Genomic DNA, 26081 nt, shown 5'->3' on the forward strand with positions numbered 1-26081 from the left:
GGCTGAGATCAGACAGTTTCTAGAATTCCGTGAAGTCCCGGGTTGCCTTCGAGCTCACTGCAGCTCTCCTGGTTTTCCTTTTTTTTTTTTTTTTTTCACATCAGCACTTGTTACTGTTGATGTTGTGATTCCATATCCCAACACACACTGCCCTCTTCCTCTAGAGAGGGTCAGAGATCAGTCTTGGCTTTGTCTCTGTGCATAATTTAAGGCACAAAGTTAAACGCTGCCTCTGTTTCCTCATCTGTTGGAAATGGGGATGGCAATTCACCCTCTGTCAACCTTACTGATTATTTTGAGAAACAACTAGGAGAGAATGTTTCAGAAAGAGCATCAAAGAGGGGAAATCCTCTCATAATACAAGGCACATAGGCGGAGTTATCTAATCCCTGACCTGGACTTACAGGCCACGAGTTTACACTCTGAAGGAACTAAGAATAAATTCTTCAGACTTTTCTCTGACCTATTGGGTATGGCTTTCTTTGTTCTCTGTCTTGGTTAGGGCAGTGGTTTACTAAATCTTACATCAGGCACTTCAAATCGGCATTTGTCAACCGAGGAAGAGAAGGAGGCAGGCCTACATCACATGTTCCTCAGGCCGCTCTGACTGTAGCCCTGAGAGACCTTCAAGAGGGGAAAATGCGGATCAGGACTTCACAGCAACCTGCTCTTTCTGACTCAACACCCAACAAGCATCTGTTACTTCCTCTCCTTCTACCAGGCGCCACCTTAGATAAGAGGGCATGTAGCTTCTCTGCCCTTGGGGCCATCATGGGCCACTGAGAGGAACAGGCACAAGCACACATTATTAAAATCCAGTGTGAAAAACAACCTCATAGAGGTGACAAGTTAAAACTGAGAGCAGACGTCAGCTACAGTGAAGGCAACAAGCCCCCATCAACACTGACTCCACATTTTGAATTTGGGGGTGTTTTGAAACAGGACTAGGGGAGAACTTATGACTTGTACCCCTCCAGTAGGTATTCCTCCTGGAAAACAATCAAATGACCCAGAATCTCCTATAGGCCAGCCCGATGGCGGTAATATAGCAATTGTGTCTATCTTTTTACTTTCTGTGCCCACCCTGTCCCCTCCCCTGACCCACACATAACCCAGGAAGGAAATAAAATCATTCCTGCTAAGCTCTGAAAAGCCTCGGAGGAAGCATTTAGGATGGAGCCTCCAGTATCTTAGTTCATTCAATAGACTCTAACCAGGGATGCACTGGGAAGTATTTAACTGTCAGCTTGGGGATAGCAGAGACCGTGATCTGTTGCGTTTTCTGGTCTCCATGGTGTAAATACCCCACCTGCCCAACTGGTAACAACTCAAATTCACTGAGCTCAGAGTAGCAAAGAGCTGCACTCAGTGACGCTTTCAAGCAGGTACAAGCCAACTCCAATACAGCACTACTCTAATCTGACTTTCAGGGAGAAATCAACTATCAAGAGAAGTTGGAAGCACTGGCTAAAATTGTCTGTCCTGCTGGGCTTGTGATCTGCAGAGAGTTTCTTGAATTAGTTTCCAGGGACGTTGGCTTTTCTCTTGGCCTCTGTTCAGGGCATTGACAGGGGCCTCAGAGGAAGCATGCTGTGGTTTCAGGGGTTCAGCTGCTCAAAGGAGCATCAAGAGTAACAGGCAATAGAACAGATGTCCGGAAGAGGCCTGGACAGAAAGACTGAGGGACGTGAGAGACCTTCCAAATTTGGGGACAAGATGGGGAGTTAACCATGGATTTCTGTGCATCAGGTCTTTTGCAGACACAGCTACCTCAGCTGCCATGGTCCTGTGCATCTTCTCAGAAAGGAGAGAGTGCATGGAGTGTCTGGCTCCCTCCTTCCCTGCCCACATTGCATGCTCTTCTTATGTAACCAAAAGGACAGGTATAGGACAGTCACACATGCCGTAGTCTCCTCTTTCAGATCACTGGCCCCAGCCAGCTAAGCTCTGACATGTGACACGGAGGATTCTGTTGCTGAGGCTTCCTTAAACAGAGATGACATCGCTGCTTTCTGCTACAGGCTGGTGCCTTCCAGAGGCCATGACCACTTATCATTAGAGGGCAGGTGTGAGGGGAGGGGGAGGGAGGCAAGGCAGACTTTAAACTCCTGATACAGTGATCATTTTTAGTGCACATATCCCAGAGGTGAGAGGAGGATGTCAAACACTTGCATGTGGCTGGTGTGGAAACTGTGGCCAAAGTCAAAACACTAGTCAAAACAACCGGTTTCTGAATTAGTCATCTGGGCCTTTTATTGCTTTGACCCCACCATGACTTTTTATTTCTTGTAGTCCCACTTGAGAAAGTAGAGGTCTGACCCCCTTTTGGTCACTTCCCTGCAGTTTCACAATGCCCACCAGTTGGCCGCCTGGTGTTTGCACCACATCTGTACCAACTACAACAGTGTGTGTTCCAAGTTCCGCAAGGAAATCAAATCGAAATCTGCAGGTGAGGCTGTGTGGTCCCCATCTGTCCAGTTCTCATCGCCTGTGCCTGAAGAGTTTCCCTTCACTGCCCTTGAGAAGGAACACGGACAGCCCCCGGCTCACGGAGAATTCCTTGTGGCCATGTGGCAGTCACAGATTCGTGTGACGTGCGTGACCCAAGGAATTGTATGTTGGATATTCTCTCTGGAGAACTTCATGGCTGGGGGGATTTGTGTGGAGACGGGTGGGAAAGGGGTTGTTCAGGGTGCCCTGCTGCGGAGCAAGCAGAGATTGTTGGTTCACCCTTGTCCGGGAAGGCAAAGGGACCTGGATTCAGGCTCTCTGTGTCCAGCTGTGTAATTTTAAACAAGTGATTCCGCCTCTCAAAGCTCTCTTGTGATAATCTGCCACTGTCCCTACTCAGCATCCCTGCTCACTGGTTAGTTGAGAGGATGCACCTGATAATCATCTCAGACACGCCTAAGCACAGAACCTAGCAGGTGTCATCATCTGCACCTTTTCTTCCCCAGACAACCAGGAATACTTTGAGAGGCACCGCTGGCCTCCCGTGTGGTACCTGAAGGAAGAAGACCACTACCAGCGTGTGAAAAGGGAAAGAGAGAAGGAAGACATTGCACTGAATAAACATCACTCGAGAAGAAAGTGGTGCTTCTGGAATTCATCTCCAGCGGTCGCCTGAGGCGGAAGAGGAAAAAAAAATCAGAAATCTGACACACCACTCTTAAAAGCACTACTGTAAAATGAGTCTTATTTTTAGAGATAACATGTAGTTCAGGTTTCAGGCACTGATCTTCCTCCACTTTTGTGCATTTATCTTTGTTGGGATCAAAGCACAAGCTCACCATCAATGAGCCTGGACAAAAAGGGAAGCTGACGCTCACTGCATTCCTTAAACTTATATGTATATTTTTTGTTAGAAGGCTTAATAAACTTTAGTCTGTTATCTCATTTCTTTTTATACAAAGGAAAAAAAAATCCAGCTTTCATGTTTCAAATTCCAAATTGGAAAATATTTTTATATGGTCTCTTGTAAATGAAAATACTGTGTATTACTTTATTTTACAGGACACACATTAACCATGAAGTCGCCCTGCGATTCTCTTTGCCCACAAGCATTATTACTTAATTAGAGGGATATCCTTTTGTCGTGAAGTAAAGGGTTGGAATGAATTCCCCAAAGTACAAGTTAGGGAGTGTTTCATCTTTGTTCTGCCGAATAACATTGGTATAATTACCAAGTCAACTCCAAGAATGTGTATTTACAATATTTGCTGTGTGAGTGCTAGTAATTATATGGTTATATGTGCCATGTAAAATATAGTGATATCAAATCTTCTGTTGTTTAAAATGTCTAGATTTAAGAGGATAATCTTTATAATCATTAGAAGGGCTTATTAAATCCCAGCATTATCCAGGGCAAACTCTCTGGTGGACCTGAACACGAAAGATGCCAAGAGCGCTGGTGTGTGGATTGCTGTGTGAAGATGCCTGTCTCTCAGTGTTCCTGGACTTGCCATGTTTCTGCATGCAGTTTTGCCACTGACTTGAATTGAGATGGGCAAGGGTAAGGGTCCCCGGACTCTGTCCCCCTCATCTGCAGACATTTCCCCACCAGAAACAGGCTTCCTCAGGTCTCTCACCTGCGGCCAACTTCACTTTGTAAGACCCATGTTTTTAACTCTTCCCAGGGAAAATTCACGTTGCTGCAGAAGTAGACCAAGGCAGACCACCCACCCCTGCTGAAATTCAGTGGGAGGGCCTGTGAAGGCACAAAGCCGGAGGCTGGGTCGTCTAAGGTCACTGCATTCTCCAACGCAGACGGGAATTTTACTCCAAAAGTCTAGGAAATGGTGCTATTGTGAGTTAGTTCTGACCCTTTGTCATTCTGAGTTTTCAGTGTTAAAATAGAAAGTGTTGAGCAGGGGGGCTTTTGAGAGGCCATCAATCACTGCTTCTCTGTAAATTAAAATGTTACAGCACTCAGAGCATTTTAAGGCCACAGTTCCATACCTGTTTTGGGATGTTGTGTGGTGGAGGCTCGGGCTTATTCAATTCGGAGGTCAATTTACTGATACTAAAAGCTGTTGATTTTTTTTTTTTCCTAGCTTTCAGAAGTTAGAAAAGAGACAGCTGAGTCCAAACTCGAATGTTAACAACCAAATATATTTGAAAATCTATCCAGATTACAGATAAGCACTTATTACTGGCAGTGGATACATACCAGTTAGCAAAATTGGGAGAGGCCCAGAAATGTTATCACTCTCTCATGACAAAGGACTGGGCAGTAGAGTAGGAAAGGTTGGGATGATTATAAATGCATCTACCTTAATTTTGGGTCAATAGGTTGTAAGTCATGAATGGAAGGAGAAAGGAGACAGAATGAGAGGAAGAATCAGCATATATCCCATCATAGAATGGTAGAAGTTGAGTTTTCGATGAATAGTCAGAGTTGAATTTATACAACCAAAGCTCCCATGTGATTGTAATCTTGCCAAAATGTAATGGACATATAAATGAACCTGGGGTATAAGCAATAATATCCACTCGTGTTATCAGCTACTGTAACCAAGTGGCTGGTTCATTTGGTTGACGCTGATTATGGCCTTTAACCATGGTGGTTTGTTTTGTGTTTTGTTTTTTATTTCACAAAAAGCCAATAAAACTGTTTAGCTATAAAATGCCTCCAGTTTTTGTTGTTGTTGTTTTTCTTCAAGGACTACCGTCATTATTGTGTGTGTAATTTTCATTGCTTTTTAAAAGAACTATCAAAGCTTTAAGGGTGCTGGGTCATGGGGTATGTGTGCTTCAAGAACAAAGCAGCCTGAATGACTGTCATCTTTGTCTTTAGTATTGCCAGCAGATTGTAATACCATGATGTAAATGAGGCGTCTGGCTCTTTGATTTTGGCTAATATGGTTATGTCATTAGACATGGTACAGTTTTGGAAAAAAAAACAAAAATGTCGCCAGCCTAATGGACTTGTTTTAATCTGATTTGAGGCGATTCTACCAGCAATTAAGTCAAAGTTTGCATTGAAGGGCTCATGAAGAACAGTCTTCTTCGAAAGCAGCTCTGAGAAAGCCTTTAGAAAAATTTATAATTAATCTCCAAACTTCTATGTAGTATATTTGCCCAAGCTCAGAAGGAAGAAGGGTCTCCAATGAGGTCTCAAGGGGGATTTTCTGAGTAGCAAATGCCCCATGACTCTATGGAAAGGAGTTAACAACTATAAGACATAACTGCATGAAGAAGACAGTGTCCAATACATTTGCATACCCTTAAAGGTGGGTGGTCCAGACCAGGCACCTTTTATCTAATACATGCCAGTGAGGTCTTTTCTCTTGAAAGTCTTGGTCTAAGTTTCTGGCAAACCATTAAGGATTTCAGCAAACCTGTATCAGCATTCTAGGAACCACAAATTTTACTGGTTTAGCATTAACTCAAGTATTTTCATTGTAGACAATGAATTCACAAGCAAGAATTCTATGCTCCTAAGATTTTTTTCCCATTTGCTTCCACTGTATGGTATATCAGTTGTCAAAGCTCAGTTTTTCATCACTGTGACATTGGCTAAGCAGAATAAATTCTTTACTAGTCAGAGGGAAAAGAACAAAGTGAATTCTGAATTTGGAAATGTACAGTATTTGGGAAAGTGCAGTATTTCTGAAAGTAATTTGGAAAAGTGCAGTATTTCTGAAATGAATCCTTTTCTGCAAGCTGATTTATCAGGCTTTTTCTTAGAGAAATACATATGGTGTGTCTTTAATTGGATGTTAGGGGGCAAGTAGCAATAATTCCTCTTTTCTAGAGGAATGTAACTATTACATGAAAGATGTAGAGTTAAAAGTTAGCCAGGGAGAATGTATCTGTGTTGTTTGTGTATAAGTAATCAAGAAGTAACATAAAGGAAAAAAAAGATAAAGATAATTTTTAAAAATTGAGAGGAGGAAGGAACTGATCAGATCCCTAGAAGCTGAATTAAGCATTATGAGCTTCGAATGTACCTCTTTCTTCCAAAGTGCTAATTTATGAAATTATTCAATATCTCATGATTTAATTTATTTTCAGATACACACTTTGCTCTACTGAATTTCCAGTTAGGAGGTAGATGATGTATGCACCATGGAAATGCATTGGTGTGTCAACCCTGCTGACCTGTCATGTTTCTCTAAACTTTTAGCTGCGTTAAATCTCACCCTGTGCTGCTAGGGCCTTTAAGTTGGATATTTTTACTTAAGCCATTTAGATGCAAGATTTTTCACTGGGTTCATGTGCAGGTGCCTCATCAGTTAGACTTCTACAGACTATAGTCTACAAAATATGGAAATAATTTGGGAGCAGATAACTCTTGCATAGAAACAAATCAATCATAAGTTGCACATGCACAGACATGAAAGTGTTAGAAACAACATTAGGAGACAAGAAGCGACTTGCCAGCAACTCACTCCTGTTGCTCCAGGAACAGAACATCTTAGTGACATGTATTTCCGGTAGAATGTAGATGAAATGGGTGATTCACAAATGTGGCTCCATGGAAAGCGGAGGTAAATTCTTTGAGTCTGAATACATTTCTCAGACCCAAAGACAAGAATGCTTAGATGTTACTGACAGGCAATCAATGAGAAAGAATCTGATTCATATCCCTCTGCATGGATGCCAACCAAAGTTTGGGCATTTTTTTTGTTCCCTCCCAACCGGATAAAAATAAATATCCTTTTGATTCAATGATTCATAATAGTCCCAGTTGGAGGGATAATACCTATGGAATGTTAAGATCAACTGTTGTGTGAAGAGACACACAACCTCTCTAAGCTGTAGTTGTCTAAAAAAAGTGGAAATGGATTTCATTGAGCTCTTGGTGCAGATTAAATGAGATGATTTAGGTAAAGCACTTGGCACAGTGCCTGGCACGTAGTTTTCACTTAGTACTCAGCATATCAAATACCCAGGCAAGAAATCCAAGAGAAAGGACAACTTTGCAAGTTACAAAATGGAAAAAAGATGTCTTTTCCTGCATTTCTCTTAAACCAAATGCCAATTTTGCTGCTTAGTGCTCCATGACGGTGATGAAAGAATTAGAAAACAAGAGTCATGGCAAGAGAAAAAGCAGGTGGTAGGGGGATAGGGAAGAGTGTAGCTCTTTCCAAGACACTGTCCCCACCATTCTACCCTTCTCTCCATGGAATAAGGGCTAGACCACCCTAAGGTGTCTTCCCTAATGGCTCAGTTGGTAAAGAACCTGCCTGCAATGCAAGAGACCTGGGTTCGATCCCTAGGTCAGGAAGATCCCCTGGAGAAAGAAACGGCAACCCACTCCAGTGTTCTTGCCTGGAGAATCCCAGGGACAGTAGAGCCTGGTGGGCTGCTGTCTATGGGGTCGCACAGAGTTGGATACAACTGAAGCGACTTAGCAGCAGCAGTAGCCAGTACTCTTGCCTAGAAAACTCCATGGACAGAGGAGCGAGGCAGGCTACAGCCCATGGGATGGCAAAGAATTGGACTAACTAACTTTCACTTTTCACCCTAAGGTGAAACTTGACTGAGCCTCTGATTCACATCAAGCTTTTTCCTATTTATTGCTCTCAATCATTTTTTAAATTTTTCCTGAAGCTTGGAAAGGTTAAGAAGGAGTCTACTTAATCAGATGCCTCAGTGTTCTTCAGCACTTGGCATTATCGTCTTCAGCAGTCTCTTCTTTATTTTCCATAATTTCTTTCATTTCTTCCGTAATATCCTCTCCCATAATATGTTTGATATACGTCTTTGAAAGTGCAGATGTCCTTATACAGAGTGCTGTTTCATGGGTGTGGTTGTGACACGAATGGTGTTGCCTCATAAATTCCATTCTGTCTGCTTCACAGACTCCACGCTGTTTTGGAAGCCTCGCCATGTGGAGATGTGTGCAGCAGCCTCATGGCTGCTCAGGTTTCTCCAGCATCCATCACGTTTCACTCTCCCATTCGACTGGCAACGGCACCACAGCAAATTCCATTCTCAGCCACTACCGTGGACCTCTTTGCATGTGCCCTGAGGTCAATACCCAAAACCAGATTCCCAATTTGGCTCCAGACATACAGAATCAAGGTCTTCTGAGGTGAGGGACATGTGTAGGAACATTGGAGTCAAAGATAAGAGTCCTTCCCTGCTCCAGCACTAAGTTGATATGATTCTGCAGAATTCAAGAATCATAAAGAATCGGAAAGGCTCTGTTGCAGCCCAGAGACTGGCTGTCTTTTGAAAGAAAAACTGAGCTTATCTTCCAAACCACCTGAGAAGCCACCTGAGGTTTTCCTGATGGTGAAAGTTGTCAGATGTCAGAATGAGTTAGTCAATCCCATCTGGCCGTGGCATTTTCTGTCATCTGACCCTCTTGAAAGGCAAAAGGACAAGATAACTTCTCAAAAGCCCCTGGAATTAAAAAATATATACCTAGAAATTAAAAAAGGCTTTCCTCTAAAACCTCTGTATGTCTGGAGAGTTTGGGGGTTTCGAGCACAAGCCACCCATTCTACTTGCTTGGCCTGGCAATAAACTTTTCTCTACTCCAAAAAAAATAAAATAAGTAAGTAAATAAATTCCTAGAGAGCTTGTGGATTTGCATAGATGGTTGCCTTCTAATTTTATTTCACATATGGAATCTAAAGAAAAAGTAACTTACCAGTACAAATGCTACAGATTGTTCAAAGGGTCTCTGAGACTTTCAGATTCTTTGTGACTCTTGAATTCTATAGAATCATATGAACATGAATATAAAACTTAGTTTTTCACTCTGTGTGGTGAATCACTGAGCAACACTGCCTAATTCATAAGTTGAAGAGTATTCAGACCACTAGTCTCACCCGCACTGGGCCGCTGGGACCTCATGACCACCACTACTAAGGTATCAGTCAATTTATACCTTGGAAAGAATTCTTTTATAGTAGATAGTCATAGTAAATGGTCAAGCATTTGAAATCTCCAGCCCTTAGCCTTACTAATCTTTTGCAACATAATAAGGTGGACTCTCTCCTCAGCAAATTCTGTACTGCTGATTACCCTTGCTCCCATTTAGCCTACATTTGCGCAGGAAGCCCAGGTGGTGGGACCTGGGGATGCTAAGGTGCACTCTCACATACTCTTTCGGTCTTCTTTCAGTGTTTCCTCACTGTGCTCAAACCAATGAATCGATGTTCTATGCTCGGCAGCAGCCTATCAGAGACCAAAACACTGATGTGAGAGCCATAATAATACTATTTGACATATCTTAGTATGTAGTGTGACCACACAATAAGTGCTTGACATGCATTTGCTGCATGCAATTCTCACAACATTCTTCTCTTTGGGGGAAGGTAGTGGGTTCCCCAAAAGCTGACACTGAGATGGAGATTTACAGGTGAGTGACTTATTTAGGAAGTGCCTTTAGGTTAGACCAACACTGGAGAGAGTAGGAAGCAGGAATCTAAGAAGTCAAGCAAAGGCCCGGATTCAGACATCCCACTATCAGCCTGGTGCACCCTGCAGTATAAAAAGCAACTCAGAGTTGGCTTTCCTATTCCTGCACAGGTGAGCTCAGTTGAGTTCAGTTCAGCCACTCAGTCATGTCTGACTCCTTGTACCCCATGGACTGCAGCATGCCAGGCCTCTCTGTCCATCACCAGCTCCCAGAGTTTACTCAAACTCATTTGCATTGAGTCGGTGATGCCATCCAACCATCTCATCCTCTGTCATCCCCTTTTCCTCCTGCCTTCAATCTTTCCCAGCATCAGGGTCTTTTAAATGAGACAGTTCTTCGCATCAGGTGGCCAAAGTGTTGGAGTTTCAGCTTCAACATTAGTCCTTGCAATGAATCATTTAGGACTGATTTCCTTTAGGATGGACCGGTTGGATCTCCTTGCAGTCCAAGGGACTCTCAAGAGTCTTCTCCAAAACTACAGTTCAAAAGCATCAATTCGTCGGAACTCTGCTTTCTTTATAGTCCAACTCTCACATCCATACATGACTACTAGAAAAACTGTAGGTTTGACTAGATGGACCTTTGTTGGCAAAGTAATGTCTCTGCTTTTTAATATGCTGTCTAAGTTGGTCATAACTTCTTCCAAGAGCAAGCATCTTTTAATTTCATGGCTGCGGTCATCATCTGCAGTGATTTTGGAGCCCCCGAAAATAAAGTCTCACTGTTTCCATTATTTCCCCGTATTTGCCATGAAGTGATAGGACCAGATGCCATCAGTCCAAATAATGAGTTTTAAGCCAACTTTTTCACTCTCCTTTTTCACTTTCATCAAGAGGCTCTTTAGTTCTTCTTTGCTTTCTGCCAGAAGGATGGTGTCATTTGCATATCTGAGGTTATTGATATTTCTCCCGGCAATCTTGATTTCAACTTGTACTTCATCCAGCCTGGCATTCCGCATGATGTATATAAGTTAAATAATCAGGGTGACAATATACAAGCTTGACATACTCCTTTCCCAATTTGGTACCAGTCTGTTGTTCCATGTCCAGTTCTAACTGTTGCTTCTTGACCTGCATGCAGATTTCTCAGGAGAAGCTAGAAGAATGGTGTTCTGGTATTCCCATGTCTTGAAGAATTTTCTATAGTTCTTTGTGATCCACACAGTCAAAGGCTTTGGCATAGTCAATAAAACAGAAGTAGATGTTTTTCTGGAACTCTCGTGCTTTTTTGATGATCCAGTGGATGTTGGCAATTTCATCTCTGGTTCCCCTGTCTTTTTTACATCCAGCTTGAACATCTGGAAGTTCACAGTTCGCATACTGCTGAAGCCTGGCTTGGAGAATTTTGAGCATTATTTTACTAGCGTGTGAGATGAGTGCAATTGTGCGGTAGTTTGAATATTCTTTGGCATTGCCTTTCTTTGGGATTGGAATGAAAACTGACCTTTTCCAGTCCTGTGGCCACTGCTGAGTTTTCCAAATTTGCTGGCATATTGAGTGCAGCACTTTCACAGCATCATCTTTTAGGATTTGAAATAGCTCAACTGGAATTTTATCGCCTCCACTAGCTTTGTTTGTAATGATGCTTCCTAAGGCCCACTTGATTTCGCATTCCAGGATGTCTGGCTCTAGGTGAGTGATCACACCATCATGGTTATCTGGGTCATTGAGATCTTTTTTGTACAGTTCTTCTGTGTATTCTTGCCACCTCTTCTTAATATCTTGTGCTTCTGTTAGGTCCATACCATTTCTGTTCTTAATATCCTCAACTGATACGGTGCAAACCATCCATACCTTATCTTGGAAAGCCTTGTGATTATATGTTGACTTAGTCCTCCTTCTACCTTGCCAGCACACCACGCCTCCTAGGACTATTGGAGTCAGTGTCCCTGACCCCTGGAAGTCCACTGTCAACACACACCTTGGCCAGAGACTCCCGGACACTGGCCAGAAAAGATGAGCACACGTCCTTCTACTCCACCACCTTGACTGCCTTTTCTAACTTAGTGAAATTATGACCCATGCTGTGTAGGGCCAACCAAGATGGATTGGTCATGGTGGAGAGTTCTGACAAAACGTCGGCCACTGGAGAAGGAAATGGCAAAGCACTTCAGTGTTCTTGTCTTGAGAACCCCATGAACAGTATGAAAAGGTAAAAAGATAGGACACTGAAGGATGAACTCTCAGATCAGTAGGTGCCCAATATGCTACTGGAGAAGAGCAGAGACATAGCTCCAGATGGAATGAAATGACTGAACCAAAGCAGAAACAACACCCAGTTATGGATGTGTCTGGTGGTGAAAGTAAAGACCAATGCTGTAAAGAACAATATTGCACAGGAATCTGGAATGCTAGGTCCATGAATGAATGTAAATTGGAAGTGGTTAAACAGGAGATAGCAAAAGTGAACATTGATATTTTAGGAATCAGTGAGCTAAAATGAATGGAAATGGGTCGATTTAATTCAGATGACCATTATACCTACCACTGTGAGCAAGAATCCCTTAGAAGAAATGGAGTAGCCCTCATATTCAACGAAAGAGCTGACTCTTGTACAACCAAAAAAGTACAGAATGCTACTTGGGTGTAGTCTCAAAAATGACAGAATGATCTCAGTTTGCTTCCAAGGCAAACCATTCAACATTACAGTAATCCAAGTCTATGCCCCAGCCACTAATGCCAAAGAAGCTGAAGTTGAACAGTTTTATGAAGATCTACAAAAACTTCTGGAACTAACACCCCCAAAAGATGTCCTTTTCATCATAGGGAACTTGAATGCAAAAATAGAAAGTCAAGACAACCATGGAGTAACAGGCAAGTTTGGGCTTGGAGTACAAAATGAAGCAGGGCCAAGGCTAACATGTTTTGCCAGGAGAAAGCACTGGTCATAGCAAACACCCTCTTCCAACAACACAAGAGATGACTCTACACATGATATCACCAGATTGTCAATACCTAAATGAGATTGATTATATTCTTCACAGTCAAAGATGGAGAACTTCTATAGTCAGTGAAAATAAGACTGGGAGCAGACTGTGGCTCAGATCGTGAACTCCTTATTGCAAAATTCAGACTTAAATTGAAGAAAGTAGGGAAAACCGCTAGACCATTCAGGTATGACCTAAATCAAATCCCTTATGATTATACAGTGGAAGTGACAAATAGATTAAAAGGATTATATCTAATAGACAGAGTGCCTGAAGAACTATGAATGGAGATTATTAACATTGTATAGGAGGTGGTAATCAAGACCACCCTCAAGAAAGAGAAATGCAAAAAGGCAAAACGATTGTCTGAGGAGGCCTTACAAATAGCTGAGAAAAGAAGAGAACTCAAAGGCAAAGGAGAAAAGGAAAGATATGCTCATCTGAATGCAGAGTTCCAAAGAATAGCAAGGAGAGATAATAAAGCATTCCTAAGTGAACAATGCAAAGAAATTGAGGGAAACAATAGAATGGGAAAGGCTAAAGATCTCTTCAAGAAAATTAGAGCTACCAAGGGAACATTTCATGCAAAGATGGGCACAATAAAGGACAGAAATGGTATGGACCTAACAGAAGCAGAAGATATTAAGAAGAAGTGACAAAAATATACAAAACTATACAAAAAAGATTTCAATGACCCAGATAACCATGAGAGTGTGATCACTCACCTAGAGACAGACATCCCAGAGAGCAAAGTCAAGTAGGCCTAAGGAAGCATCACTATGAACAAAGCTAGTGGAGGCAATGGAATTCCAGCTGAGCTGTTTCAAATCCTAAAAGATGATGCTGTGAAAGTACTGCATTCAACATGCCAGCATATTTAGAAAACTCAGCAGTGGCCACAGGACTGGAAAAGGTCAGTTTTCATTATAATCCCAAAGAAGGAAAATGCCAAAGAATTTTCAAACTACCACACAATTGCACTCATTTTACATGCTAGCAAGATCATGCACAAAATTCTCCAAGTTAAGCTTCAACAGTATGTATGCCAAGAACTTCCAAATGTACAAGCTGGATTTAGAAAAAGCAGAGGAACCAGAGATCAAATTTCCAACATCCGTTGGATCATAGGAAAAGCAAGAGAATTCCAGAAAAACATCGACTTTTGCCTCATTGACTATGCTAAAGCCTTTGATTGCGTGGATCACAACAAACTGTGGAAAATTCTTAAAGAGATAAAACTACCAGACCACCTTAGCTGCCTCCTGACAAAACTGTATGCAGGTCAAGAAGCAACAGTTAGAATTGGACATCAAACAACAGACTGGGTCAAAATTACATCAAGGATTACATCAAAGCTGTATGTTGTCACCCTGCTTATTTAAGTTACACACAGAGCACTGTGCTGTGCTTAGTCACTCAGTCTTACCCAACTCTTTGCAACCCTATGGACAGTAGCCTGCCAGGCTCCCTCATGTGAAATGCTGGGCTGGATGAAGCACAAGCTGGAATCAAGATTGCCAGGAGAAATATCAATAATCTCAGATATGCAGATGATATCACCATTATGGCAGAAAGTGAAGAAGAACCAAAGAGCTTCTTGATGAAAGTGAAAGAGGAGAGTGAAAAAGTTGGCTTAAAACTCAGCATTCAAAAAACTAAGATCATGATATCCAGTCTCATCACTTCAAGGCAAATAGATGGGGAAACAGTGAGAAACTTTATTTTCTTGGGCTCCAAAATCATTGCAGATGGTGACTGCAGCCATGAAATTAAAAGACGCTTGCTCCTTGGAAGAAAAGCTATGACCAACCTAGACAGCTTATTAATAGACAGAGGCATTACTTTGCCAACAAAGGTCCATTTAGTCAAAAACATGCTTTTTGCAGCAGTCATGTATGGATGTGAGAGTTGGAACATAACGAAGTCTGGACACTGAAGAATTGATGCTTTTGAACTGTGGTACTGGAGAAGATTCTTGAGAGTCCCTGGGCCTGAAGGGAGATCAAATAAGTCAATCCTAAAGGAAATCAGTCCTGAATATTCATTGGAAGGACTGATACTGAGGCAGAATCTCCAATACTTTGGACACCTGATGCAAAGAGTTGACTCACTGGAAAAGACCCTGATACTGGGAAAGATTGAAGGCAGGAGAAGAAGGGGATGACAGAGCATGAGATGGTTGGATGGCATGACTGACTCAAAGGACATGGGTTTGAGCAAGCACCAAGAGATGGTGAAAGACAGGGATGCCTGGCGTGCTGCAGTCCGTGGTATCACAAAGAGTGGGACATGACTGAGCGACTGAACAACAGCTACCTTGCCAAAACATCGATCTAAAGCTTATCACAATCAAAGACTTTTTGTTCTACCATGTGCCAAAAATAGTATGAGAGTATTAGTCTATGACCCAGGGGAGCACCTAGTATCTGGTTGGACACACCCAAATAATAACAACAGTAAGAATGAACATGCCAGAATTTTACTTAGTAAGGCATGATTATGTTGTGAGTTACTCCATAGCATAATATAGGCTCTAGGGCAAAAAGTGCTGGGATAGCTTAACATATCACGTCTGACATGATTCTGAAAGAATGAACTAGTGGTATAATTATCAAGTTTTATTCATTTCACAAATAATTATGATATCCAATATGTGCACTCTCTTTTCCAAGAACCAATGTCCCTATCATTATGGAGTTTACATTCCAATATGGGAGGCATAGAAAAGCAACCATATATATTTTTATCAGATAATTGCTCTGAAGGAAAAAGGAAGAGGATAGAAAATAATCAAATAATACCATTTCAGACAAAGGTAGTGAGGGAAGTCCTCTCCAAGGAGGTATTATTGGAGTAGAGAGCCAAATTAAATGAATCAGAAATTCAGAGAAGCTACCAGACAGCATGCTTATCTCTATTTCCCAATGTTTGGGCTGTAACCAAGAATTGGAGGTTAGGGGCTACTAAATGGCTTGGGGTTGAAATCACCTAAAAGTGTCTACTCTCACGTATTTGGTGGTTAATCCTGGTTCTTAGAGGACACCTCAGCCAGCTGTTGACTGCACCTCCACAGGGTCTCTCCATCTGGTCTCTCTGCACAGACCTATTTAAGCTTTCTTATAGAATAGCAGCTGGATTCTAAGACTGAGTGTCCCCAAAGAAAAAAGCAGAGGGACATGGTATATATATATATTGGTTTTCTGGTTTGGTTTTTATTATTATTATTATTATTATTATTATTATTATTTGTCCATTTCTCATGGCGTGCAGGATCTTAGTTCTCTGAGCAGGCATGGAACCCACATCCCTTATACTGGGAGTCTCAACCACTGGACCACCAGGGAAGCCCCCCTACATGGTGTATTTTTCATCTAGTGTCAGGACTCACATGGTATCACTTCTACTATGCTCTGTTGTTTGAGGCAGCCAAAAAGATCCATGCAAGTTCAAGAGGAGAGGACACAGATGTTACCACTCAATGGGAGAAGCGTCAAGGAAACCTGTAAGAACATGAGGAATGTGAAGTACCGTTCTGTCTTCTGCCATGATAACTGAGAGTTCACTGGTTTTCCAGAGCTGGCTTTTGATTGGAGGAGAGAGAAAAAGGAGATTGGGAGACATGAAGGATACTCTATATCCAGAGGGAGAAAAGGACAGCCTTGGGTAGAGTCAGGGCTAAGAGCAAGGAAGAAAAGCTCTGCCACTGCTTGCTTTATTATTTCACATCTTCTTTTGCTTGAAAAACTACTGTCTGGATCATTCTCTGAACTTCCTTGCCCAGTTCCTACACTAACTCACATTCACATAACCCACACAAATTCCACATGCCTCACCCAAACTTTTGGTCATTAAAATGGTCACCTCCCCCAACATAGAGTTGCCATATGATTCAGTAATCCCACTCTTGGGCATATATTCAGACAAAACTATAATTTAAAAAGATACTTGTACTGCTATGTTCATAGCAGCACTATTCACAACAGCCAAGACATGGAAACAACCTAAATGTCTGTCGACAGATGAATAGATAAAGAAAATGTGACATATTCATTATATTATATATTGGTGCAAAATTCCATTATACATATATAATGGAATATTACTCAGCCATAATAAAGAATGAAATAATGCCATTTGCAGCAACATGGATGCAACTAGAGATTATCATACTTAGCAAAGTAAATCAGAAAGACAAATACCATATGCTATCACTTGTATGTGAAATCTAAAATATAATACAAATCAACACATCTATGAAACAAAAACAGACCACAAACATAGAGAACAGATTTGAGGTTGCCAAAGAGAAGGGTTGGTAGGGGAGGGAAGGACTGCCTGGGATTAGCAGTTGCAAACTAGATTATATAAGTTGTATAAATAACAAGGTCCTACAGTATAGGGCAGGGAACTATATTCAATATTCTGTGACAAACCATAATGGAAAAGAATATGAAAAAGAATATATATACACACACACACACACACACACACACACACACATTCATATATAAATGACAACCCACTTCTGTATTCTTGCCTGGGAAATCCCAAGGACAGAGGAGCCTGGAAGGCTATAACCCATGCGGTCACAAAAGAGTTAGACATGATTTTGTGGCTAAACAACAAGGTGTGTGTGTGTGCATGTGTGTGAGTGTGTGTTTGTGTGTGTATGTCTGAGTCATTTTGCTGTACAAAAGAAATGAACACAACCTTGTAAATCAACTATACTTCAATAAAATGTAAGGAAAAGAAAAAAAGATGGTTACCTCCCCAAGAGGAGCAGCTACTGTATTTCAGCAGCTTCAACTGTCCTAAAATCATTGACCAAAAGGAGGCCCAGCTATTTTCCTATTGGATCTCCCAGGAAAGAAACAACCTCTTTGAAGGGCATGTCTTCTCATTATCCTCACACAACCTCTTTGAGAGGGCCTGAACTTCATGAGCTATGATCTTTGGTTCAGTAAAAGTTCAAAAAACAAATATTCCTTTATAAACAATAACAGCAACAATGATATTCTAATCGGTGGAGGAACCAGAGTCTAAAAGTCAGTTCAGGGACTTCCCTGGTAGTCCATCGGGTAAGACCTCGCCTCCCAACGCAGGCAGTACAGTTCCATCTCTGGTCAGGAAGCTAGCGTCCCACATGGCTTGCAGCCAAAGAACCAAAACATAAGAAACAGAAGCAATATTGTAACAAATTCAATAAAGACTTCAAAAACAGTCCACAGCAAAAAATCTAAAAAGTAAGTAAGTAAAAGTCAATCCAAACTACCAAAACACTGGTGCCAGAATGTCTTGCTTTAAAGGCATCCTGGGAATTCTAATGTGCATGGGGGTTGAGAAGCACTGTCCATCTGATGTGTCCTGACTCCCTTCCTGCCTCTCCTCCCCTTGCCTATTGGGTTTCAGCATAACATGCCTTCTTTTTTAAATTAATTTTTATTGGAGTATAGTTTATTTACAATGTTTTGTTAGTTTTACATATACATGTATCTACTCTTTGCATTCTTTTCCCATATAGGTCATTACAGAGTACTGAGCAGAGTTGCCTGTGATGGACAGAAGGTTCTTATTAGTTTTCAAATAGGTCTTCTCGAAGAGACTTTACTAGGCTGAGTTCTTGTCCTGTGGTCTTTGTACATGCTATTCCCTCAGCCATCAGATGCTCTTTCCCCAATTATCTGACTCACTCCTCAATTCAAGAACCTGCCCCAAAGGACCATAAAGCATCAAGAAGCAGCCCTCTTGCTCCTTTGAAGTCCCACCACATAAACCTCTTTGAGCTCCTATCTATTGTATAATCATCTCCAAGGAGGCCCAATGAGCTTGTTCAATAACTAGAAGCAAACATCTCAGCTTATGGTTGAAAAGAATTCACCCTGGAAGTTCTGTAATTGCACACATCATGGGTGGTCCAGTGGTTAAGATTCTGTGCTTCCACAGGGCACGGGTTCTGTCCCTGGTAGGGAAACTAGGATCCTGTATAACACAAAGCAGAGCAAAATTAAAAATAATAATAATAATAACCATCATGGAGACCAGGAATGTTGGGGAAGAAAAATTCCCCCATCTCCTAGGGTAACCTTTCCAGAAACAGACATCCTGTTTTCTTCTACCAAAGTCACTAACTCATTATGTATTCTTGGGCATCTGGCACTATAGGCTCCAGCTGTTCTGCCTTCGGCTTTTACAAACTTCAACAGGAACTGATACTCATATCATTCAAGGTGGATGGACACAGAAAAAGGCATTGGGAAGGGTATTCATCCAACAGCTTTCCTGGAGCCACCCAACAACCAGACTTGCAAATACTTTGAGCCCAAGCTCTTCATCACCAGAGGCAGAACCATTTTTGTTTCAGCAGTTTTCACAGCCCTCTCCACACTGGGGACATCCTGGAGCAAAAGTCCCAGAGCCTCTCTGTACCCCTGTGGCTCCTCCCTTACAGAGCAATGGCCAACAGGACGGCTCTGTCTCTCTCTCCCTGGCCTAGAGGAAGTGCAGGAAGGGCCAAGACTCCATTCACTGGCCCGACAGAACATCTGGGCCAGAATTTCAAGGGACAGCGTGGGGACCACCATTCCCTCAAGAGCCTTCCTTCTCTGCCAACAATGGATGTTTGAGCAGCTCCCAACCTCCCTGAAGACAGTGCGCCTAACAAACAGGGACAAAGCCTTGGGCTTGAGAAGCAGCAGGAAGCCCTGGATTAGTCTCCATTCCAACTTCACCAAGAAACCCTGAAATTCAGGATTATTGCATACTTGATACCATATAGCTAACAATTATTGCCTTCTGGCTGCATATTTCTACACTGGTTAGAACCTGCAGACAGGAAGACACGACTAAATAATCCCCAAGCACACAGCTATCTTTCCCACCCCCACCCCCAACTGGGTAAGAGCAACAGTTGTCCTCACAACCATTTATAGCACTCTGTAGTACTCTTTTCTATTTGTTTTACAAATGGGAAAACAGACCAGAGAGCTGGAATAATTCACCAAGTTTCCACATTTAGTACCAGAGCAGGAATTTTAACTCACTTCAGTACATCATCTGCACCCTTCATTTGTTCATGTCCGACTCTTTGCGACCCCATGGACTGCAGCCTGCCAGGCTCCTCTGTTCATGGATTTCTCCAGGCAAGAATACTGGAGTGGGTAGCCATTTCCTTCTCCAAGGCATCTTCCCAACCCAAGGATCAAAGTCAGGTCTTGCCACATTGCACACAAATTCTTTACCATCTGAACCACCAGGTATGCCAACTTATTTACTAGAGCTAGGTAAATTCATTTTAAAGTTCTTAGAGACAGATAATAATAGCCATGTGCTATAGATTGAATGTTTATGTCCCACCCCTAAATTCATATGTTAAAACCCAACCCCTAGTGTGAGGGTACTAAGAAGCAGGGTATTTGCAATATAAGGTCATAAGGGTGGAACCCTCATGAGTGATATTAGTGCCCTTGTAAAAGGAAATTCAGTGAGTTCCCTCCCTCCTTCTGTGAGGACACAGAGAATCACCCACCTATGAACCAGGGAGTGGACTCTCACCAGACACAGAATCTGCTGATGCCTTAATTTTAGACTTTCCAGCCTACAGAACTGTGAAAAACAAATTTTTGTTGTTTATAAGTCACCCAGTCTATGGTATTTTTCTTATAGCAGCCCAAACAACTAAAACTCAATGAAAGCTCTAAAAACAAGGAGAAAAAAATAGGAGATGGACAGCCCCATTTATATGAAAATGTCTAAGGGGGCTTTATGATGAGCACAGCTAATGCCAGCACAAGAACAGACATAAGAATAGAATAGAATAGAAAGTCTAGAAATAAGCACATGCAGAGTATATTTATCTTATGATTAAAGCTGTACTTCACAGGACTGGAATTTTTAATACATGGTGTTGAGACACCTGGATAGGCACTTGCAAAGAAAAAATAAAAAGTGTCCGAACTTCTACATCATTTAGTGTAAAAATAAAGCAAATGTAACTAGAGAGAACTAATACAAAACTGTGGGTGGATTTCCTGAGAGTGAGATGACATTTTTGAGTCTGATTCAAATCTTTAGGAAATAAAAGAAACAACGACAGATTCAACTATATAAAATCAAAATTCTATCCATGGAGATCTGAGAACCAGAGAATGTGAGTGTGATAGCCCAGGCCACAGCGAGTTAGTGTAAGCTCCTGAGCGCTCCAGGTCCTTCGGTCCACTCTTGGTATTTCCATATGCTGTCCACCCTGACTCCCTCCTACTGCTCATAACCCTCCTGTTTTCCACTGGAGGCCACCTCTGCAAATTGTCTCTCACACCTACAAAGCCCTCTTATCACTATGCGCACAGAACCTGGTGTTAGGTTTCAGGGTCCTTTGAATGCAATGTGCATCTCCTTTCCACCTCACTAGCTGGCTAAAGTTTAACCTGTAATGGGATCCTGAAGTCATCCAAAGTTCACCAGAGCTGTTATCTGCAGGTATAGGTGGCATAGGCAACAGATGAGCCCCAAGTCTGGCAGACATGTGCTCTGTGGTTGTATCTTTGTGCCCTGGAGAGGCAGGAGGCCAGCTGACACAGTGTTTCTCCAGTAACCCCTGTTTAGGAGACACTTTGTTAGGAGAAATAAGGATGACACAAAAAAGCCTCTTCTCTACCCTCAAGTTTCTTGGCAGAAAATTTGGCAATTCGGAGGATGGAAGGGACCTGTGAGGTCATGTAAACCAATCACTGTCTTTAAGGAGGCATCACTGTGAACCTAAGAGGCAATCCTAGGTCATCAACTCTCGTGTGTAGAGGACAGAACATGCTGGGAGTTTACAGAAGGTCCAGATCAGACGCAGAAGGGCCAAGGTTTTTCTGAAGAGACAGATGATTAAAGAGTTTTACCCAGGTTCTATTCATGAGTTATCACCACCTGAAGCCCTAAGCCTAAGCCTTTTGCCTTTAAACAGCCTTGCTATTATAATCCTCCTTGCTCATAGCAGGCTCTGTAGCCTGGGGTTGTCACTTTGGGTTCGGACTCTGAAATGTTTCAGACTCCCCTTTACCCCAGTCTCTTCCCACTACTTTGCTTTATTTTCTTTGCCCGTTTCTGAGATCATTCTCTCTTTGGCCAGGCTGGGAAGAAAGTTCCTCTGCTCTCTGGAGAATCCCAATATACAAGCTTTGCAGCAGGCCTGCAGGTGCAGAGGAAGACTTGGGGAGAGAGGATGAGGTAGGAGGGCAGGGTTAGCAGAACCTGAGGAATAGTCAAACCACAGCCAAGTGGCACTGGGTGATGGTCATTGGAAACATGGTTTCCAATGGTTCACTAGATGGTTCATATGGATGGCCAATAGGCACATTAAAAGATGCTCAATAGCTCTAATTATTAGAGAAATGCAAATCAAAACTATGATGAGGTACCATCTCATACCAGTTAGAACGGCTGTTAGAACCAGTTAGAAGGAGCAGCACGGGATTCTACATTTTTTAAGACTCTCCATTAAAAAGTCTACAAATAACAAATGCTAAAGAGGGTGTGGAGAAAAGGGAACCCTCCTACACTGTTGGGAATGTATACTGATGCAGTCACTATGAAAAACAGCAAGCAGCCGCCTCAGAAAACTAAAAATAGAGTTGCCATATGATCCAGCAATCCTGCTCTTGGGCATATATCTGGAGAAAATTATAATTTGAAAAGGTATAATCATTCCTATGTTCACAGCAGCACTATTTACTATAGCCAGGACATGGAAGCAATCTAAGTGTCCATCAGCAGATGAACAGATAAACATGATCTGGTACATATATACAACGAAATATTACTCGGCCAAAAAAAGAATGAAACAATACCATTTGAAGCAACATGGATGAAACTAAGAATTATCATACTAAGTGAAGTAAGTCAGACGGAGAAGGACAAATATCATGGGATCACTTATATTTGAAGTCTAGAAAAACGATACAAATGAACTGACTTACAGATTCACAGACATAGAAAACAAACTTATGGTTACCAAAGGAGAAAGAGGTGGGGGAGGAAGGGACAAACTAGGAGTTTAGGACTAGCAGATACACACTGTTGCATATAAAACAGGTAAATAACAAGGTCTTACTGTATAGCACAAGGAACTATATTTAATATCTGTAATAAACCATAATGGAAAAGAATATGAAAAATAATTTACACATGCATAATCGAATCTCTGCTGTATAGCAGAAACTAACACAGCATTGTAAATCATCTATACTTCAACTTAAATCATGATTCAGAAGCATATTTGATGGCTCTTACTCTTCTGAAAGGGCTAGTAAACGTTCTGCTCTAACTAACCTCCTTCCCAAGGCAGTGGTGCCTGGTGACTTACGTACTTATCTTATGAGAATCATCCAGGGAACTTTAGAAAATCACAGATTCCCAGGCTCCATAACCTATCTACTAAATCTGAATCTCTGGAGGAAGGAGCAGCACGGGATTCTACATTTTTTAAGACTCTCCATTAAATTCTGATGATTGGCTATTTTGCAGAAGCAGCTAAATTTAAACTGAGATTGAAGGATGATGATCGACGAGGTGAACTATTAGCACACGTGGGAAGGTCTCTCCTGAAATGGTGAGTTTGTGTTCCAATTGTGCTGAGAGCCAGGAAAATATTGTGACATGGGAATGAGGAGGAAGTAAGGAAGTCACACCATCTTCCAGCCTGCCCCAAAACTTTGATCTGATCCCCTATGGAAAGGGTGCCTCTTGCAGAAGCCTAGTGACTTCTCTCACAGTGCATTCTGGCCACAAGAAGCAGGGGTTCTGAATGACAAAGACAAACAAATGGAAACTTCCTTTCACAGTGTGGTGAAAGAGTGTTTCACAGTGTGTTGACCTGCACCTGTTAACTTCTCAGGAATTCCGCAAGCCAGTTGGTAACAAGCTGGTAGCTTCCAATCCATGAAAGTATTTATATCACAGAAAGGAAAATACTATAAATCAGAAACACTCTTTTTTTTTCTTCTGGAGAACATGTGACTAAACATTTACCCAGGTCTCCCACATTTCAGGTAGATTCTTTACCAGGTGAGCCACAAGGGAAGCTCAAGAATACTGGAGTGGGTAGCCTATCCCTTCTCCAGCAGATCTTCCCAATCCAGGAATCAAACCAGGATCTCCTGCATTGCAGGCGGATTCTTTACCAACTGAGCTATCAGGGAAGTCCCTCAGAAATATTCTTTTTTTTTTTTTCTTCTGGAGAACCTATGACTAAACATTTACCTTCTTCTCCTTTGGGACTATAGTGCATTTGGTACATAAAGCATCTGGCAATCAACTGCATAGGCAGAGTGGAGCTGTGATGGGTGTAAGGGGCCTTCCTCAAGGAACTCACAGGCAGGTGATAGCAACAAGCAGGACAGGGACGTCCCTGGTTGTCCAGTGGCTAAGACTCCATGCTCCCAATGCAGAAGTTCTGGGTTGCATCCCTGGACAGGGAACTAGATCCCACATAACTAAGAGTTTACAGGCTCCAACTAAAGATCCCAAATACTGCAACTAAGACCCACGCAGCAAAATAAATAACTGTTTTTATTTTTTTTATTTATTCTAATTGGAGGTTAATTGTTTTAAAAAGCAAGACAATTCAAAAAATCATCAGAGGACTGATTTGAACATATGTGAAATATTTGGGAACTCCCAGTAATAACATAGAGACTTCTATAAGTGGAGGAGACCTTTCAAATATGGTCTTAGAGGCTAATGTCACCATCTTTAAACCCACAAGCAAGGGTTTACAGTAGAAACTCCTTCTCCAGGCTTCCTAACACATCTATGTGTGGCCTCTCCTTAAATAATTCTGAACACAGGGAGCTCACTGCTGTCTGCATTGGCCCATTCCCTCTTTGGGCAGCTCTAGTTGCTGGAAAGCTCTTTCTCTCAAGAAGCTGAAGTTTGCTTCTCTATCATTTCCCCTTTGAGCCCATTTGGTCCCTGGGATCTCCCAGAGCTTCTTCCAGTAGAAATCATTCAGGGATGCTCCCCAGTTCCTATGGAAGCAGCACACTCTCTGTCAGTACCAAAGTGCCTTCATCCCAGTCACTCCTGGGGCTCTTCCCCTCGCCCATCATCCCATCAGGGAGGGGCTTTGCCCAGCTTTGTATGGACTCTTGAATGTTTTGTCTCCAACAAAACAGCACTTTCACCAAACCATGTTTCTCCCTCCTGCCATTTAGTACAACCTGCATTATTCATGAACTCTTCCAGTAGTCCTAGTGCCAAAAGCTTTGCTGCCAGAGGTGCAGAATTGATTTTGTGGAGTGGTTTGCACACTATGCATAATATCTTCTCATTTATTTATGTGGAAGGATCCTACCCTGGACGAAGCACCCAGCTAGGCCGGGCAGGGCAGGGCATTAGGTCTCTGGGCCAAACTGGCTTAGAAATTCTGGGGTTTTGAGATGATGCCCAAGAGGGGCCCATCACAAATGGAGGCCTCTTCCTTAAGGGGCTCCCCCAGTCCTCCCCCACCCTGGGTAATGAGACTCCAAAGGATACTGCCAAACTCCACTCTGGCCATCTCCCAGCAGTAGAAATATTTAAGAAGCATTTGTAAAAATGGATTCCAGGGAGGACATTAAACCTGCTGAAAGAGCATGCCTCACTGGGCTTTATTTACTCTGAATAAAATCATGGCACAGTGGGAAGAGGATGGGCTTTGCAGTAAGACATCAGCCCAGCCATCAGAGAAGGGACCCCTCTCTCTCAACTTGTTTCCTCATCTATAAATTGGGTGAGTATGCAAATTAAATGCTAAAAAAACACAGAAACACCTATAACAGGGCTTGGCATATATAAATGCCCAATAATGAGAGGGCCTTCTGATTATCAAGAGGTTCTTACCAACCTCACCTCAGCACTGACACAGGTTTTCTTCATATACTTAGCAAACTGCAGCTGAATCTTTTTGGTCCTTGTTGTGGGCAAAATAATACTTCTCTCCCGAAAAATATCCTTGTGCCAATCCCTAGGACCTATGGACACTCTCTTACATGGTAAAAGAGATTTTACAGATGTGATTAAGTTAAGGATTGTGAGATGAAGAGGGTGTGATCCTGGATTATCTAGGTGAGCCCAGTGTAATCACCAGGGTCCTGATAGATGAAAGCAGAAGGCAGGGAAGTGAGAGACAATGGAGAGGTTAAAACCAGAGCAAAGGAATGATGTGAGGGAGAATGGCAAATGCTAGGCTGCTGGCTCTGAGGCTTGAGGAAGGGGTCACAAGCCAAGGAAAAAGGGAAAAGGCAGAGAGAT

General features: G+C 42.2%; 1 protein-coding gene across 7 annotated transcripts in view; it reads left to right on the forward strand.

Moving 5' to 3' along the window:
• Positions 1-5130, forward strand: part of RHOBTB1 (Rho related BTB domain containing 1) — a 141989-nt gene extending 136859 nt beyond the window's left edge. For all 7 annotated transcript variants that reach the window (XM_018042282.1, XM_018042279.1, XM_018042280.1 and 4 more), the window contains 2 exons: positions 2344-2449; positions 2958-5130. In XM_018042282.1, the coding sequence (XP_017897771.1) occupies positions 2344-2449; positions 2958-3127 (276 nt within the window). In that variant the 3' untranslated portion in view covers positions 3128-5130. The remainder of the gene's footprint in view (positions 1-2343; positions 2450-2957) is intronic.

This window comes from Capra hircus, chromosome 28 (genome assembly GCF_001704415.2).
Source record: "Capra hircus breed San Clemente chromosome 28, ASM170441v1, whole genome shotgun sequence".
NCBI classification, from domain to species: domain Eukaryota; kingdom Metazoa; phylum Chordata; class Mammalia; order Artiodactyla; family Bovidae; genus Capra; species Capra hircus.